Source organism: Podarcis liolepis, assembly GCF_965112155.1.
Source record: "Podarcis liolepis genome assembly, chromosome: 3".
NCBI lineage: Eukaryota > Metazoa > Chordata > Lepidosauria > Squamata > Lacertidae > Podarcis > Podarcis liolepis.
Window position 1 is genome coordinate 53,412,083 of NC_139557.1, and position 20,057 is coordinate 53,432,139.

General features: G+C 37.3%; 1 protein-coding gene across 1 annotated transcript in view; it reads right to left on the bottom strand.

Annotated features, from left to right (window-relative positions):
* REV3L (REV3 like, DNA directed polymerase zeta catalytic subunit) overlaps positions 1-20,057 on the bottom strand; it is a 61,083-nt gene that overhangs the window by 23,245 nt on the left and 17,781 nt on the right. Inside the window, exons 10-18 of the mRNA XM_083497730.1 lie at positions 19,771-19,896; positions 19,075-19,312; positions 17,420-17,559; positions 11,099-15,236; positions 9,407-10,296; positions 8,905-8,987; positions 7,738-7,863; positions 4,664-4,862; positions 1,739-1,850 (exon numbers count right to left, since the gene is read on the bottom strand). Of these exons, the coding sequence (XP_083353856.1) occupies positions 1,739-1,850; positions 4,664-4,862; positions 7,738-7,863; positions 8,905-8,987; positions 9,407-10,296; positions 11,099-15,236; positions 17,420-17,559; positions 19,075-19,312; positions 19,771-19,896 (6,052 nt within the window). The remainder of the gene's footprint in view (positions 1-1,738; positions 1,851-4,663; positions 4,863-7,737; positions 7,864-8,904; positions 8,988-9,406; positions 10,297-11,098; positions 15,237-17,419; positions 17,560-19,074; positions 19,313-19,770; positions 19,897-20,057) is intronic.

Consider the following 20,057-nt stretch of genomic DNA (forward strand, 5'->3'; position numbering starts at 1 on the left):
AAGATTTTCATTTGGATTTTCTCCATTCAGCAGTCTTTTCAATAAATCAAGTGATGCATAATAATCAGCAACAAAAGCTATTATAGGATTTTTGGGTCCAATATAATTAGTATTAATGATGAAGAGTAGTATATAAATTTAACAAATAAATATAATAGTAACTGGGGGGAAAAGAGGTTAAATTCTTGTCAGCTCTCATAGTGAAATTGAAAACACATTTATTCTGAAGTACGTCATTGATTTTACAGAAAGGTGTTGCAAAGAATGTGGCCCAAAAGGAATAGTTTAGGTATTAATTGCTGTTCTTCCTGAGACCTCTGTGTTTTATATGAACAGTCAATTATATAACTCCCACAGTATCTCCATCATCAAGAAGGTATGGTAAAATTAGTTTGCCCTTTAATCTGGTATTTAAAACAAACAAATGTGAAATTCTGTTTACCATCAAGGTAAAGAAAAAATATTAATAGAAAACTATTTAAAAAGAATGAAAAAGAGCAAATGTCTCTACTGTGCTAAGCTGAGAACTGCCTAAAAAAAGTATTGAGTCAACTTTTCTAGAGGGGTTATGAACTGCTATCCTTCAAGGGATGAAAACAGCCTAATCAAAATATTTGAAGGTACACACGATATTCCACTTGTTGTACAGACGTTGCAAATAGGCACACAGCACTTCAAAAGCTGTTCCCCAGGTAACTTTGAATGTCCACCACAAATATATTAGAAATTGGTGTGCTTTCTTCATTCAATGAAGCCTTCAGCAGTTAAGTCTTCAGAAATACAAATAAATTGTAATGATATTCTTTGGCATGGTTTCATGTGGCCAAGTGGCATTTTCCCCAAATGGTGGAGAACTTTATAGGAAAAATAAAAGTAGCAGGTTGTTACTTCCAAGTTGTTTCCTAAGCCAGACGGAGCAGCGGATTCCCAAAAAAGAGAAAGAAAAAATTAATTTCCTTACCTGTAATTTTGTCTTCTCTGAACAGGAATCCGCTGCTTCGCCAGGACCCACCCAGTGTTGGTTGCTCTCAGCAACTCTTTAGTACTCTGGTTTCCTGGATTTAGTCAATGCCATTCTCATCAGAAGTTTTCTAGTCAGAGAGAGAGAGAATTGCAAATGTACTCTGCCTAGTACACATTTTCCTTGAGAATGTATTCCAGCCAGATGTTTCAAAATTTTGTTTCCTTGGTAACATTCAGACTTTGAGGTTTTGGCTATTGACCTGAAGAAAGACACACCTGAAGTTCCACAGGCCATAATCAGAGTTTGCTAAAAAACTGGCCAGGAACTTTTCAAACCAGGGGAAAATAAGGACTTTCCCATTGAGAGAAGACATGTAAAGAGGCCAGTTTTTATATCTGTTTATGTCTGTACCACTACAACATATGAGTTTTGCCATAAAGTTCTTTTTTAAAAAAACTTCTTCCTACTTAAGACAGTGTATGTTTTAATTTGTATTGCAAGATCATTTAAACCTTAGAGTATTTTCTAATAAACATTGAAATGCAGTTTGGGAATATTAAAACTCCAGGAAGATTGATGTGAGAGGCCTGTATAAGAGAGACTTGCATAAAGAACCTTATAATATAGATATATCTGTAGTGAGCAGGAAAAACAGACTTTTCCAAGAAATCAAAACCATTTAAACATGGGAAGAGAAGGTAGGGAAACTTGGATTTGAAAATGTTTAAATAAAAGTTTCAGAGGATGAAAAAGCAGGGTCTACAGATGCCCTACCTTTTAACAATGTTCACCACTTCCTGGAAAAGTGCTCTCTCATCAGCAGCATATTTGACTTCCAATCCTGAGATGCCAGATCTGGTAAGCAAAGGTGCATGTTCTCTGTTACCTGAAAAGCAAATTAAATACTTATTTCTAGCAAAATACCACCATGTTGTTGTTTTTAATAAAAAACACACATTAAAATTAAGCCATGATTTTTCATTGTTCAAGTCCCCTGCCACTACTACTCATTGCAGACAATGAATAGTTGGTGGAGATTTCGTATTTGAACAAACTGTGGGAAAGCATGCACATGCTTTTGTATTTTATAGAGCTCTGATTTAAGTACAGTGGTACCTCGCAAGACGAAAAACGCGCAAGACGAAAGAGTTTTCCGTTTTTTGAGTCGTTCCGCAAGACGAATTCCCCTATGGGCTTGCTTCGCAAGACGAAACGTCTTGCGAGTTTGTTTCCTTTTTCTTAAAGCCGCTAAGCCATTAATAGCCGCTAAGCTATTAATAGCCGCTAATAGCCATGCTTCGCAAGACGAAAAAAACGCAAGACGAAGAGACTCGCGGAACGGATTAATTTCGTCTTGCGAGGCACCACTGTACTTATCTTTTGTTCAAGTGTTTATGACCTTTCATCAGCATAAATGTGGTACAATAAAGTGTGGCACCTCCCAAGCTTACTTCTAAATTTTGGAGAAAAAGATTTAGCTTTTACCACTCGACAGAGTGATAATAAATAAAGGCTCTGTCCACACATTATGGTAAACCATACTCAGTGGTTTACAGGGGAACATTATTTCAGAAAATGGTTTACCAAGATGTGCAAACCAAGCCAGCCTCATTTGAAATGTGATTCATAAGAAATTTTCTATATTTTTTTCCAATCAGTTCATGAGAGCTTGGCCTTTAAAAGCAACTAACAAATAGATGTTTTAAATGAATGCAATTTTCAGCAGTCCTCAGTTTCTAATACGCTTGATCCAAAGAATGGAAACCTTTTACATCCACAACAGTATGACTACTTATGTTTAATGAACATTATAAGAGCTGTGCTACATCACCTTAATCATTCTGCAAATAATTTTTATAAACTTAATATTTTATGCAGACGTTTACAACAAGTACAAAATTCTGGTTGCCTCAGGTATTAGATGCATGGGAGGGCATCTCTTGGAAGTGACACTCAGGCTATGATGGAGAACATTAAGAGCAGCAGTTGCCAGTCACGAAGGTGGCATGGTGGGCAAGGAGCTAACTATGCTGGGCTCTGAGGGAGCTGTTCTGCACTCTACTGCCTGTGCATGGGATAAGTAGGACTACATCCAATATTAAAACTGTCAAAAATGCATTAGTTATTGGATTCAAACAATCATCAGAATAAATCTTATCACTTAACCATTTCAAATAGTTGTGAGTTTTAAAAACAGCAAAGCAAGACTGAAAAAGATTAGTGGCCTTAAACCAAAATCTAGACAGGACAATATAGAAGTGATAGATTAACCATAAGCTAGGCATTACTTTATTCACTGGTGTATCAAATAAACCAAGAGATTCTTCATTGAAAAATGCCAGCACTCAATACTAATAAATAAAGAACTCTGCAACATTAAATGGGGAAATTCTGTCTTTACATTCTAGTCTTATTCATAAATTCTTTTTCAGAATCCGTCAAGTTAGCCTCCAGGAAGTCAGGAAAATTTAGTACAATGATCTATTGCTTTAGAAAGTAAAAAATTGAAGAAAATAAGATAAGAACAGGAAATTAATATTCTTAACATCTAGAAATAAAAGTGGATGAAAGATAGAAGTTTTGTCATAATGCTAATTTCTTATTTTTCTCAGAACCTTAAAGCTAGGCAGCATGAAGTTGTTTAATGATAAATCATCTCACAGAGTTTAACATTTTACCCTCAATATCAAAACTGTTTTTTGTTTACTAGCCTAAACCAGTGGTACTCAACCTTTAACAGCTGGAGAGCCACTTCACCATTAACTGTTGTTGCAGAGCATAACATCAAGTACCAACATTGCAACCTTGCATCATGATGTTACATTAATTTGTGATGATGCCGTGTCACCACAAATATCATATGTTACAAGACATTTTGTAATCTTCAGTTTCTATTAGCTGCTGGGAAAAAGAGGGAGGTTTCCCCATTCTCCCCCCATGGCTGCTGGGTTGGAGGCAATTTCTATTCTTACCTGTGGGGAGATCCCAGCAGCTCCTTCGCTTTCCTCCTATGGGAGGAGGTACTTCAGTGACTCCCACACTGCCGGTCCTTTGGTCAGTGCTCCCCGCGCTGCCTGATAGAATGGAGCGCCGATCAGATGCCTACACTGCGAGAGCCGCCTGTAGGGCCTCAAGAGCATCCGGCTCTAGAGCCACAGGTTGAGTATCACTGGTCTAAACAAAGCCAAAAAGGTACAATACAATAAGGGCCCTGTTTAGACCCTACAAAGATCAGAGAAAACCACACAACAACCCTTATGCAATATTTAACAAAATCAACTTGCTATTTCTACTAAAATCAATTTTGACAGATTACCAAAGTTGCTGTTCTCGAACAGTCCCAATGCAAACTAAAAGGAACTGGTCCAGCACAAGGGTTTTGAGGACTTCCTTCTAAGACATGTTTTCCTGTTTATATCTTCTGGACTTCTGCAGGAGCATGCCGTGAAATATTACTTTGGTTTAATATATTATTAATTGGTATTTAAAAGCATTATAGCCCTTGCAAATGTGCACAAGAAGATATAAGGTAGAAACCATTACTATGCTTCTCATGATTGGACAGTGAGATGACATAAATTTAAACAACACTAGCAAAGATCCTTCAAAGCCACATTTTCTCATATTGTTCATTAATACCCAAATATGATAACATTCAAACACTGAAGTGAATTCCTAAAATAAAATTGAAATAAGAACCTTGGCTTGAGATTGTTCTTGTTCTGTCTTTATCAATCACTATAGCACCAGTGATTTCCATTTTATCAGTATTTGGCAACGGTGTGTCAGATGATATGCAGTAGAATAGAGCACAGATAGGATCAAATTCAGGATCTGCCTCCAAGTCTCTTCTTGTTCGTGCATGTAACTCTACACTGAGAAGTGTAAGATGTTGAACCTACAGCAAAAAGTATACATTGTTATCTTCTTTTAAGATATCTTTGAATCAAATCAAATACAAAACTATTAATTTATTTTACATGCTGGTCAATAAAAATAACCTCACATTTGCTTGTGGAAATTGAGAAAAATATAGAGTATGCTTTGTGATAATTATAATAACTGGGATTAAATGAAAGAAGTATAGGAAATCTAGACTGTTGCTCCCTACTATTGAAGATTTATGCATTTTTTAAAAGTACCAATCTGCAGCAGGTATCTGATACTTAGAAGCCATGTATTTTATACACTGCATTAAGTTTTGTTAGTACTGTATTTCAAACAGCTTGTGTCATTCCCTATCTTCACACTTTCTGAGGATTTTTTTTAGCAGAACCAAATATTAATATTCAAATGCAATCACTACCAAACAAGCATCCATATAAGAAATTACAGTCAAGATACCCAGAAACTCCCACATCAGCTAATTTTTAATCACTATGTAAACAGAGTAAGAATTGCCCAATTATACAATGTACCATAATAATACATATTTTTACCTAATTCAGGATATGACCAGTGTGCAAGAGGAAACATGACACATAGCATCCACCCTGCTTGAATGGCTCTGAAATTTAGACTTCACATTAAATTTATTTTAAAGGCAGGTGGTTACATTCACAATACACAAAGCACACCAAAATATAACTCAACAAAAATATATATATACATAGGTTATTTGAATGTGAAATCCAAAGAAAATACATATTAAATGAGTTACCGGTATACCTAATTAGTTTTGACACAAAGTAAGGGGAATATAAAAGAGAAGACTGCAGATAATCAGGAGGGTGACTTCTGTGAGCTGGCATGTTTTCCATTAATCTGCCCTTCATTCCATCTGCAAGTCCTTTCCCTCTCTTCCTCTAGACTTGAGGATAAGCTTGAAGAATACCATGACATCAACTGACAGATACCTCCATGTATCTCTAACACATTGTATGCTTTATGGATTTTAAATGCAAGCTGCTTGGGGAGCCAACTGCGGCTGAAAAGCAGGCAGTAAATTATTTTATCAGATCAAGTTATTAACTTTCCACAAGCTGAAAAATCTTAATGCTAATCAAGCACAGGTCATCAGTGCAAGAGATAATGTAACGTAGCCTTTGCCAATCTGGTGCTTTCCATATATTTTGGACTACCACCAACCACAGTCAGCACAGGCTGGGACCAGATTGGCAAAGGCTGATGTAATGTAATAAACAAAAGCATAGGGCAAGCAAAGTTACAAGCAAAGATCTGTTATTCCAGATTGTATTTAGATGAGAAACCAAGAACCTCAAAGTCTCGTTACCATCAAAGAGGATATTGTGTTCTATATCCAGGCTGCCTACACCTGCTATATCTGCTACTCTTAGAACAATTTCCAGAGCTATGTTAAATGCTTCACTTTTTAAATGCCTGCAATATTTTTAGATAGCTAAAAAAGAAACAGCTGCAGGAAGGTTGCTTTCCTTCTTCCCTTCAGAAAGAACTCTTGCTGTAATTGCCAGTTGTCCCATGACTTTAGAAGTGATGAGAATGCTTCTGCCACCAGCCAGAGGCCTAGAGGATCTGTGACGTTAACAAGGCTTGTTGAGGCTATGAGTCTGCAGGTAGGGAGATTACTCAGTGTCCATCCAACACACCTACCTTGGTTGTTGCGATGCCAGGGAGGGAAAGTGTGAGACCTGGGATTTCCAAATCTCATGGGGACAAAGTCTCACAGAAACCAGGTTTCCTGGGTCTTATGAGTGAGATTTGCAGGCCTACATAAGGCTCTCCCTCAGTCAGGGCCAGACAGACAGTACAACTCATCCACTCTGGGCTTGGCACAAGTTTACCCCAGGTCACAACTGGTTACTCATTTGAGGGTTCAAGAAGCATGTTTTTAATGGCTCCAGATAAGCTGTGAAAAAGCACTTTTTTTGCCTTCCTTGGGTATTCCATTTTGTGTTACACATAAGCTACATGCATTACTTTGACACAACTTTACTTCTGTTACATTTGATATATATTGACCATTTTACTCCAAGATTTGCCTATCTCCTTATCTACAAAGAGCCACTGGGTAGTTGCACCACTTCTATACAAGCAAAGCAGCAAAGAAAGATCAGCTGGGTCCAGTTCACAACTTCATCCTGGCATTACCAAACCTCCTCCTCTCTCTTTTCCTTTCCTTTCCTTTCCCTTTCCTTCCATCACATATCTTGCCTTTTTTGTTTGCTAGTCTGATGACAAGACATGCCATTGTTTTACTGATGTGAGCAGTTTTGGGAGACAGTATTTGTTTGAAGAGCCGGATAAAAATATAATACAGGCAACCCCCTATTTACATGTGGGTTATGTTCCGAGGCACCACAAGGGTCAGTGAACTCGCATAAAATTGAAACTCATTGAAAAAGCCTGCAAACACCCCATTCCACCCCTTTGGTGATGGTTCAGTGACGTCTTTATGCTGTTTCTGGATCACTTCTAAGTTTGGCACAATGCACATATACACAATCATGGACATACTGAACATGAGTAAATGGAAGGCTGCCTGTACGATATAATAAATAAATCCAGTGGACAAGCAGTCATATACTAAAATTCTTAAATCCTGGATGTATTTAAATTAGAAATCAAGAATCTCACTTTTTGGTTACTGCCACAGCAGCAACTGCCCACTGCCACAGCAGTTTGAGTAAAACACAAACCCTCTTAAATGCTAAATCTGACTGATGAAAGAAATACTCCACCTTTCCCCCTGACAGGACTCAAGGCAGCTTACAGATAAAACCAGGAATTGCTAAAAACATAGAAAAAACAAATGCAACCATAGGTAAAGCATCTTCAATAATACTGTAAATTACCTCATGTAAAGCCTTTGCTTCCTGAAGATTTTGTACACTTATTTTAAAACCATATGAGTTGTTTAATGATGGTCCTTCAATCTGAGAAGTCTCTTTCTTTAGGGCATTTAAAGGAGTGAATCGGTTCTGTAAAAATAAAACATTGACAACAATAAACGTTTCACTGATTAAGGCCTTAACTCTACCAAGTATAATTATTGAACAAATTCAATTATTGGGATTACTCATTATTTGGATTACTCATTTTCTTCAGTTGCTAACACTAATAAAATATATTAACTCATACCCATATCCAGGAACAGAAGCCCTGCCATATCAAACTTCTATTCTATTTACATGCACATGCATGAGAACCATTTCACTGTAGCGTTAGACACACCACTAAGAGTGTGTCTAAATGGAGCAACCATATGGGTATGGCAAATCTTGTAAGGTTGCACACCAACTGTTTCCTAACTTCTGGCTAGGCAATAAAAGGCTGGAGGAGGGAAGCAACTAACTAACTCTATCAACATGATTCCAGTATTCACACATGCATATCAGTCACATGGAATTGCACCACAGGACCAAGGGGTCCTTTGCTGCTGCAGGTGTATAGGAATGGGTCCCCTAGTCTGACTAGATTAGGTTCTAGGTGCCCGGCATGCATTCTAAATGTATTTAGCACTAAGGAAAGTCAAACTAATACTGACTTTGACTTTGGGGGGGGGGGGAAATCAACATTATTCACAATCAGGATCATTTTGTTACCTACAGATAAGTACCAAAGAGTTAAAGGTACTTTTCTGGCACAGAATGCAATTTCTGCTAACAGAAGGACTGTTTTACAAAACATGCTAGAGCCCTGCAGTATTCAAATATATCCAAACCAGTATTATGAATTGAGTCCAGAAATAAAGTGGGAGCTACTGATTTTTTTTAACGGCAGACTGATGTGTTCACAATGGTCAGATGCAGTTAATTGCTTGCTGTGTTCTGCATCAGTTGATATCAAGACACTTTTCAGTGCAAATATTATGATGCAATTTCAATTAAGAAAAATTAGAAGTATAATTATTGTACAGAAGTATCCTTACCGGAATATAAAGAGGTAAAATATTTTTACTTCAGAACTCAGAAAATAACTAAAATTGAGCCTAATAAAAATGCATCCAATTCCATTTTTACCTTGACTTGAGTTCTTAAAAGTACTTTTCGAAAAGCATCAACATTCCTTCCCCTTCTAGGATTCAATTTCTGAATGTTTGGTCCTGGGGTGAAGGAAAGAGAAGAAAGTAATGAGTGACTACCACAACAAAAATACACTAAAGCATCTTTTAGTATTACTGAATTAATTTTTCAAAAGCTACAAAATGTTTCAAAAGCTACAAAACAATATCAAGGCATAGAATGGTCTGACACTGCAGCATCTTATACTGCTGGTCCTAAAAGTTATCCCAAGTATAAAAACTAATCTTCATTTCCTTGGTCATGCTAATTACATATTATTGAAAAAATCAAGTTATTCTGGTTAAGGCTATTTTCTATTAGTAAACCTTAAACTACTTGTCTAATAGTACTTCCATAAGTGGTTTCAAGCTTATATTGCCTATCTTCTATTACATAAGTACATATATGTTTGCATAATTTTACTTTCAATTTCTGCAAACCACTCCTTTCATAATCTTACCTGGTAATAATGGAGTGAATCCAGGTGTTTCATTTATTCCTCCTTTACACATTTCCTCTCTAAGGGGTGTACTATGCAGGCAAGCAGTTTCAGAATTACTATTGCATCCTTTGTTCACAAATGGGGAGACAGTGAAGGGTATCTTGCTTTCCTCTTTGACAAGCTTCTGTTCTCCATCTGTTAATGTTTCATTTTCTTCTATAGAGGATAAAATATCCTCTGAATCTTCTGAGGAAGATTGTTTGGAATCTGGGGATGTTACTTGTTGCCAAGGAGGAAGCACTGAGGAATCAGGGGAGCTATAATCAACATAATTCTCCTCATCCCTGTCTGTTTCTATTGCTGCAGTGTCAAGCAGCCCAGTCTTACTCATTTCAGGGATATCTGTATCATGCTTTTCCATGGTTTGTGTTGGCACTGGATTTGAGGATGAAAAACAAGTACCTTCTGATCCTACAACACTTTTGCTTGGCAAGATAGAATTCTCAACTGCCTTGGCCATTTGATAACACATGTTTTTTGGCAAAGACGTGCAGTTCAAACTCTCATCAACCTTTTCCACCTCAATTGATTTGGTAATCATTCTTTTCCTAAAGTGTTCATAATCTTCTTTTGCCTGCAGCCATGACTGAACTTGCTGGCAACTTGGTGCACATTTGCAAGGCATGATCACTATCTTTTTGTCTTCACTAGTTTTACGGTTATTTCTTTGCTTTTTGTCAGTAGTGGATTGGCTACTGCGAAGCGGAGAGCCTGGTCTAGGGCTTTGTGCCATTGCCAAAAATGCAGTCTTCCATAGTCGTAGCCCTTCCAATGAGAAGTCTCCCTCAAACTCAAGTAGGTCATTTGGAAGTCTGGTTTCTACTGTAAGCAGTCGTCCTCCAATTTCTCTGTGAAGATATTATTTTCAGTTAACAATAAATGTATCTTAATAGAAGGAAAGAACTGTCAGGAAAAAAGATTCCATCACATAATATCAACTCTTGTATTTGTCAATATCCAAATTAGGTCATCAACATTTCAAAGAACAAGCAGATATTTAAAGTTTTGATTCACATTTCAATACTCCCCATAGCAATAGCTAATGACTATGAATTGTATTCAGTATTGCATGAGCAGGAGGAATTTGCACAATAGATATTTTCCTTTGCCTTTATAAGTCCTTCTGCTCAATTTTGGGCGATAACTCCTGCCAACTTCAGCCTTGTGTAATACAGTATGTCATGCCCCCACCCTCTGGAGAGGTTTTACAAGATAGATAATGGAAGCAAGAGGGGAAAGGTAAGATTGTTAAAGTTTGTTTTCTACACCTGCAACATTGAATACAACCCTATGTTAAATTCTTCAAGGTGCCCAGAATTTATGAATCTGCAAAGATAAAGCAGAATATTTTCTTTTTATAGAATCTTAGGATTTCCCAAACTTGGGTTTTCAGCTCTTTTTGGACTACAATTCCCACCATGGCTGACCACTAGTCCTGCTAGCTAGGGATGATGGAAGTTGTAGTCTATAAACAGTTGGAGAGCCAAGTTTTGGAAACCCTGTTGTAGATTAATGAGAACAGGAGAGAATGCTACATTAAAGCTGCAACTAATTTTTCCATGACTATATAAATTATGTAAAAGCCAACTAAAAATACATAGGTATAAAATAGAAAAATGTGACTACAGTCCACTGGTATTACCACATTACCTTGGCTTTTCTGGTGCATCAGAAGGGTTGCTGCAAAATGGTTCCTGATAAATTGCTTCTGCAAGATCGTGATCCAGTAAAGTTGACATAATTTCTTCACGACTTGGAGGTGACATGAGAGGCTTAAGGATGTGAGCAGCACGAGGTGTAGAACTTCCATTTTTTGACTGTGAGGGGGAATTTGTAGATCTTGGTGAACTATCTGGGGTTGGTGTTAATCCCTCATTGTTTCTTGAAATATATAGCTCTAAATCTTCAGAAGCTGCATCCATAAGTTCACCATCCGGTGATGATAAAATGGAAGAAAAAGATATACTAATTGAATCAAGTGACTGAACAGGTTCAAAAGTGGCTTCCTTTCTAAAGTGGTTTTGACTCCAATCACTATTTGGCGATGAAAGGTTAAGAAAAATTCCTTTCTTCACTGCATTTCTCTCAAACTGAAATTGTTCCTTTTGGCACATCTCTGCCTGTTGCACATCTAGTGGTAAGCTAGGTTCAGATGTTGATGTAATAATGTTATTTTTCCACTGGCTATGGAGATGGTTTTCATTCGTATCCGGGCACCTTTTATCAAAAAGCTGAGGACTTAGTGGACCAGATCTTAACCAAGCTGTGGGGTCTGAAGAATAATGGTTTTCTTCCTTAGAAATTTTGCTATTGTGACTTAAAAGATCCATTTCTGCTGCTTGACCTGGGAAAAGGTCCTGAGTTACATCGCTCAGAAACTTCTGTGGTAGATTTTGATCTGCTGGGACGAACTGACTTGCTGAATAAAAGCTGCAAAATCCAGTCTGTCCTATAGTATTAATATCAAAATTGTAATTATGATCAGGTGACAGGCTGTCTTCAAGTGAGTAGCAACTTTCAAAACCTGGATCTGAACCAAAAACCGGGCTATCAACAGATAACACATGGCCCGCCTTACTGTTTTGCTGCTTTGCAGAATCTTTTAAAAGCTTGAGATTTTTTTCTTTAGATTTTTTCTCCCTAGATGTACGAGGATTTCTTGGGGATGCAACTGAACGTGATTTTTTAACTGATTTGTTTTGATCAAGAGGGTAGGAAGCACTTCTGTTCAAATGAGTTTTAAATGATAACTGCTCATGCATGTTGTTTAGATGTGCTTTTTGCTGTCTTTTTTGAAGTAATTCCTTAAGAACAGCTAAGCCAGAATGTCCTTCACTGAATGCTGAAGGTGTTACCAGTGTCTTGCCTTTACACTGGGAATCAGCTTTGGTTTGAGAGGTTGTTTCTGACAGATCCTTTTGTTTTATATTTTTTTCAGGGTTAAAATGTGACATATCCAAAATAAATCCTCTTTGTTTCTGTTCCCATCCCAGCTTTTTAACTGGACTTCTCAAAGAAGCTACAAAGCATTTTTTTGGCAACTGAAAAGATCCATGGCTTTCCTCAGAAGTTTTAAAAAAAGAAGAAATATGCTCAGCATTTTTTGTTGATTCTGGAAGATAAACGATCTGCTGCTGATTATCTTTACAATGCAAAAGTTTACTAGGATGAATCTGATCAATCTTCATTGCGTCTGAAGGAATATAATTTTCATTTACATTTCCAACAGGGGATAAAAGTCTGCACTGTGAATTTGTAACCTCTTCAGCCTTTTTATGCATTATATCTTTAGAACTGTATGCATTCAGCGCTACCTGAGATATATGGTGAGACTGGTCAAATAAATTATTTTGAATTGGTTCTTTTGTCCTAAATATACCACTTTGACTAGTAGCTCTTTGGAAATTCATTTTGGCTTTTTCCTTTCCAGACACCACAGAAGTTATGGCTGGATGATGGTCCTCCTGTGTCAGGAGGGAACCTTGATATCCTACAGGCTTTTCATTTTCCAAGAGTGAATGGAAATATATCAATGGATTTACTTGTGCATGAGCTGTCAATGGCAGTTGTGCTGATGGTAGATGCCCTGTTGAACAGCCAGTTGCTTGGATATCTTTTTGGGTACAAAGTGGCTGCGAGTTTCCCAAGCTGTGAGCATTCTCAGGTAAATCATGGTGGTTCAGCACAAGTTTAACCTCAGTTGAAGGAGGAATACTACTTTTTTCATCTGTTACTGTCATCAACTTTGACACTTTTTCTATTTTTTGTTTTTGTTTTGCTCTAGGCTTTCTCTTCACCTCATTTCCGGTTTTGTTAGTCAGATTATTCCTAATCTTTTTATTAACTCTAACAGTAGTCTTAACAAATTGCTTTTTACATTTTTTAGTCTGAGCTTTTGCTTGACTATGTTTTCCTGCATGGGTATTAACAGTCTTCGTGCTATATGTGGTAGCATTTTTAAACACTAATGTTTCTTTTTCTAGATTATTAATAATTTCTTCTGCATTTGGGTCAGTGGGAGACCAACAGCGAGGTGGGGATACATTAACTGGACTTGCACTTCTTTCTGACAGAAATCCTAATTTAGACATAACATCGCTATAGTTCAAGTCACAGTCTTCAGCTTCAGTGCTATAGGATGGTAGAGGGGGAGACAGAAAGGCAGAGGTTCTTCTTCTGAAATGTAGGGTTCTTTTAATATTTTTACTGTTCATGTTTTGCAGTTTTCCAACCTTTTTCTTGGTTGACTTGCATTTTGCTTTTCTTTTGTGACCTTTCTTTGGCATTAATGGATAAATAGGATATTTGGTTGCAGGCGAATCAGGAACTTTTGGCCAAAAGTCCTTTAAAGGTGCAAGTTTTTTATATAGATTCATTTTTTCCTCTGTAAGTGTAACTTGCTCCTCACTAGAATCTATTTTTCCTAGTTTAACAAGCATATTTTTCCTCCCTCTGAACCTATTTATAATAATATATTTTATAATAACAGGTGGTAATTTTTTAGAAAGTTTTCTTCGTTTCCGACATTTTTTTGACCCATCAATATTTTCATCATTTTCCAAAGAATGAGGTAGGCTAATTTTTGAATTATGCACACCAAAGCTAGATTCGCTGTCTTCGGTTTCATAATTTATCTTGCGTTTAGCTCTGAGTGTGTATTTATTTCCACATAGCCCAAACACCTGCTCAGATTCTCGAGCACCATCAGCTCCATCTTCAAAATGGCAGTCAATACAATTACTTGTATCCATAGACAATTTATTTTCTGAAGCGCCAGGAGAAACTTGAATGATATCATTTGGTAACAAACTGTCTTTATCAGGAATGTTATTACTAGCATTACCTTGTACATAGCAGCTCTCTTTTGTGGAAGCAATATCGCTGCTAGTTGTAGACGGCTGATTGCTAAGAATTACTTTCTTTTTATTTAGTTTTAACCTAGATTGTTTCTTGCCTTTTTTCAATTTGTATGTAACAGGACCTAATTTTTGTGGCTGACTGAGACAATTAGAAAGAACAACACTAGGAAAGAACATGTAATGCGCTGCTTGTTGATTAACATTTGTTTTTTCAGCTTTATGCTCCTGAAATTCTTCATATCTAATTTTAAGGTTATTAAGGCCATCTCCATCAGTGCTACCTTCAGCAGAATAAATACTAGTTCGATTACCCTCTGAGCAAGACACCATTTCACAGTTTTCTGGTGCTGGGAAGAGGTTATCTGTATTTGTGTTGCTGGCTTTTTTATTTGCTTCATAGGATGCTTTATTTTTGGAGTGGACCAAATCTGAAAAGTTAGAATTTTGAACTGAAATACTTTCACCCATTTGGTGGTTCATATGCAGAGATACATCCTTTGTAGTTTTTCTTATTCCAGTGTACTTTCTGTGAGGCAAATGTCGACTTACTGAGGAAATGTCTTCATAAACTGTTTCACAAGAAGCAGGGAATATTTCACTTTTATTATTTTCTGTGTGTGAATTTTCAGAATGGAGAATATTATTGAAGGACGTTGGGTATTTCACATTGTAAGTGCTTTCTTTTGTAAGAGAATGGACTGACAATTCAGGTCTTATGTCTCCTTTGTTTGGCTGAGGAAGCCCTTCTAAGTCATCATTGTTCAAAATATGAGAAGAAAGGGCACTTGTGTGTTTACACTGAAAGGTAATCTTAGCAGAAGAAGGTGGTTCCAGAGTAGCAGCATCTTTATGAAAAATCGAAGACTTTACAGATGTTTTGCTTGTTGCAATTATGGAGGTTCGAGAATTCTCATTGTTCAACGGATTGTCTAGAATGGGATAGATACAACACATGCAATTTTCACTATTCATCTATTTTTTAAGATCAGCTATTTTAAAGATTAGTCAGTTACTTAAGAATTAGGTAAAATAGCAACTGCTAAGAGACCCAATTTCTCTAGCTCTTCCTTAATCTTACATTCCACCATTCCTCTGAAACTCACTTTTGGTAGTTTTTCAATCTTATTAGAAAAATACCACCCTCAAATATTTTATTGCTGCATTTTTAATCTGGAATTTAGTTACGCCCTACAAAGACAACTGAAGTCAGGCTTCCCTTGTCTCTTAAGATGCTTTTAAAGTGTGCTATGTTTCTGTTTTTCTAGGATTTTATTGCATTATATGGTTTTCTTGTATTTTTGTTTAATTGTTATATATATGTTTGTTATTGTAATGGTCCAAACCTAGAACATATTAAGCCAACATGTAGTCACTTACCTTCTTGTATTTTTCTCACCAGTTACATTGCGGCGATTAATATTTTTTTCTCCTTACTGCTAGCCTCCACTTAATCCCCGCATCTGACTATTCTACTTGTGCCCGCCATAGCACACCTTTATATTCTCCTGTAACAGCTAACCTTTCAGTAGCTACAGATGGATATGGGACAAAGCAGACTAGAATACTAAATTTAAAGTTAAAAACAAGGCACTAAAATTGTAGTGAAGCCATTTTTAAGTATTAACAAATAGTAATGCTTCTTTGAAGGATTATTTATCAGGCTACACTTAGTCACTTTAAATAGCACTGAATAAACAGGATTATTGCCCCTTTAGACATGTAAAACTGCAGTTTTATCTCCTAACCAAGCCTGGCCAGTTACCCTATCACTTTATTTCTCCAATTAACACACAACTCCCATCACCTAGGACTTTACATGCAGGCTTCAACTTGGTCCTCAACTTGGTCCTGGAGTTCTTCACTTCTCTGCAGTCTTCAACCTGGCGCAGCAACAACTGCCATCTCAAGTTTACAATAAGCAGTTGTCACTTGATAGTACCTCTCTTTTCAGGACTGCCACAGAGCTTTGCTACCTTTTACTAGCCCTCCTTACCCAATCACTACAATTTGGGTGAAATTCAACCCTTATTGGTCTGTAATTATGAGCCAATAAGATGAGGAAGCATGTCAATGGTCCAATTAAAACTGACCACCCTGTTGATGCCTGCGATACTCAGGCCTCTTGCCAACACTAGGTTGCAATGACAGTTTAACTGACACTTTGCTGCCTGCTAGTCTTTGATACAATGTATCCCCTCTATTCCTGGCAGAAACAAAGGCAGTTTAGTTCACATACTTCATCTTTTTTGAAATTATAAAATAGCCTATAATTTTTCCATGTAAACAATGCAGTTATCTTTTATAAACTGCTTAAAGTCTGTTTTGGCATTAAGTAGTATACAAATATATGAAATAAATAAATAAATAATGACATTAAAAGTTTGTTATTCTATTTTACCTAGATCAGAAGTTCCCAACATTATGGGGCTTGAGGGCACATTGGAAACTGATGTAGTTGCCATAAAATGGCTGTCATGAGGGGCCTGGCTAGTTGCAAAAAAGTTTAGTGTCTGCTTAGAATAAAATAATAATAAAATTGTAGAGTTGGAAGGGATCCTGAGAGTCATCTAGTTTACTACAGTCATACCTCGGGTTAAATTTGCTTCAAGTTGAGCGCATTCAAGTTGTGCTCCGCGGCAACCCGGAGGTAACGGAGCGCGTTACTTCCGGGTCTCGCCGCTTTTGCAGAAATGACATCACGCACATGTGCAGAAGTGGCGAAAAGCGATGCGCGTGCGCGCAGACATGCTGTCGCTAGATACGTTTACCTCTAGATGCGAACGGGGCTCCGGAACAGATCCCGTTCGTATCTAGAGGTACCACTGTATAAGTCTTGCATTTGTTTTTATTTGTAACCTACTCTGGAATTGCAGTTGCAATGAAGAATAGATAATAAATATTTTAAATAAAAAAATACATTACAGTTTTGTGTCACAGTTTGAAAGTTAGGAAATTTAAACAGATGAATTAATGCAGTTTTTAAATTTCAACCTATTTATGTTGAGAATTCTAATTCATAGACTATGTTTGCAGAATATTTAGTACAAAGGAATCTACTGAGATATTTTTTATCAAGAAAGGAAAACTACTTTCTCATGGGTATATGATTTACCACTGTTTTCATCTGCAGTTCCATCTAACTGAGGTATAGATAGGCTTGCCAGAAGCAAATTGTTTTCACTCCAGTCCATATCATCTTCTGAAGTGCCTTCATCTTCAGTTGAGCTCTGGTTCCTACTTCTGCCCAATGACCTGGAAGTGCAATTTATTTCAGGTATATAAAAACCTTTGGTCAGCCACTTGAGAGTTTACTGGTTATGGTGTTAATACATGATACTTTGCTTGGAAAGGAAGGATACAAAGCATTTGAACGTTGCTTACTAAAAATGAACATTAACTTATTACACTACAGAATGTGGTCTAATACAATATTTTAAAGACAGTCATTAAACTGTATTTCAAACTGACAGGATGCAAAAGTGAATAATCATAGAGTGGTTTCTTCCCCTGAGAATACGAAAATATTTCATGAAAATCACAGTAGGGTTCAAATTTCAACAGAGATTGAAATCCACCCACCAGTGGATCTTCAGAGTGCCAATACAATCTTACATCAGATTATACTGAATGAGCCTGTTGTTGATTCCATTTTCGTCACAGGACTTCTCCCCCCTGGACTTGCATTTTATCCTGCTTCCGAAATCCTACTTTCCCCTAAAATTTCCACCACTCTTCTGTTACAAGCATGCTACTGTGAGTTTGTGTTCCAGACCCTGATTCCAATATATCTGTTTCTTGTTACCTTCTTATTTGAACCAAGTATGGGTACTCCCATCTCCAACAGAGGGCTCATCCTCTTACTTAGAGGGCTTCCTTTAGAGGGCTCATCCTCTTATTTCCCCAAACTGCTCACTCAGATAGCAGGATATGTGGCCTGAAAATTCCTCTCCTTCCCCTGCATCTCTCAGCGATAGTCACTGTACAGTGGTGCCTCGCAAGACGAAATTAATCTGTTCCGCGAGTCTCTTCGTCTAGCGGTTTTTTCGTCTTGCGAAGCAACCCTATTAGCGGCTTAGCGCTATTAGCGGCTATTAAAGGCTTAGCGGCTATTAAAGTCTTAGCGGGTTAGCGACTAAAAGGCTATTAGCGGCTTAGAAAAAGGGGAAGGAAAGCGGAAAAAAAAATCGGAACACTTGCAAGACGTTTTCGTCTTGCAAAGCAAGCCCATAGGGAAAATCGTCTTGCGAAGCAGCTCAAAAACGGAAAACCCTTTCGTCTAGCGGGTTTTCCGTCTTGCGAGGCATTCGTCTTGCGGGGCACCACTGTAATTTCTCATCAAGTCCACACCTCCCCACCCCCGCCAGTGCTTTTGTTTTATCTCTGCATGCTGAGAAACCTGCTTTCTTGCTGGTGGGGCTTCCTGTAACAACTTACACAGGCACAGCAGCACTGTTCCTTCCTCCTCACATTAATATAACGTACCCATTCAGTAGAATTCTGGAGCAGTCACTGCAGAACACACTTACAAATCTCTCTCGTTCCATTCAAGCTCTGGTAGTCTAGTAACCCTTGGGGTTTTCTATCTGCCTGCTCATTTGAGCCACATGAAATTATATCACCAATCACATTTCTTGTCCAATAAACACCTTTCTTCATAGTATACTGGACTCTGGACACCCACATTGATTTTCTTTATTAAGTATGAGAACTTCAGTCTAGGTTAGTTAGTACCATTTCCTCCAGAGCTATTCAACAAACAGAAGATACCTTCTTTTTGCATTCACGTCATTAGGACTGCTGTCCCATCGTTGGGACATTAGCAAGCTGAGCTCCATTTCTTCTTTTTCAATTTGTGGTTCATTTTCTTCATCATCACTGTTCTGGGGATTTCTACAGCTTCCAGAGGAAAAGTGTTGTGATAATGTACCATGTCCTCCAATTGCGTATCCATCATCCTCCAACCCAGCCAAGAGATGTATCATGGCTTGATCAGCACTACTGTCCACTGAAAGAAAAAGAAAAAGAAATTCAGACATAGCCTATATCTTAAAAAGTTCAAGATTATCTTTGTGATGTGTTCTCTTAAATAACCTATATTTTCCATGTGCAGATTGAACACAATATTTTAAAAGCAAATATTAGACAAACAAAACGTTTTACAGTATCTTCTTTTTGATGCCCTTGTCCTTTGAGAATCTTACTACCTTTTGATAATTTCTCACTTTTGCAGTGTATATTTTAATTTCAAGCTTCCAAAGGGAAGTGGTTTTGCAGAGCACTAGGGCTCAAAGGCTCCTCTTTTCAATCAGTAACAGAACACCACTACTGATGAACAACAAAACTAAAAATACTTTACAGAAATCTAATTTTTGCAGTAAACTCAGTTTAGACAAACTGCATGGACCATATTGAAGAATAACCTATTATTGTGGGGGGGAAAGAATATATTTATATTGTACTCACTGAACACCGGGGTCTTATTCAGTCTCTGAGATGAGGATTGAAAATGCTGACTATTTTCCATGATGTTCAAAATAGCTTCTTCATTAATAAGCGCCTCCTCCTCCTTATACTTCCTGTTGGACTCCTCTAAAAATGAGATTTAAAACTCTGCACATGAGCTGCCAACACATTTCCCCCACAAAAGTAGTCGCTGAAGACTAATAAACATATTAACATATCCAAATTAGTTGAACAAGATTTTCAGAAGATAGTTAGAGACTTGTGCTAGTTGAGATGCATAAGTTTAT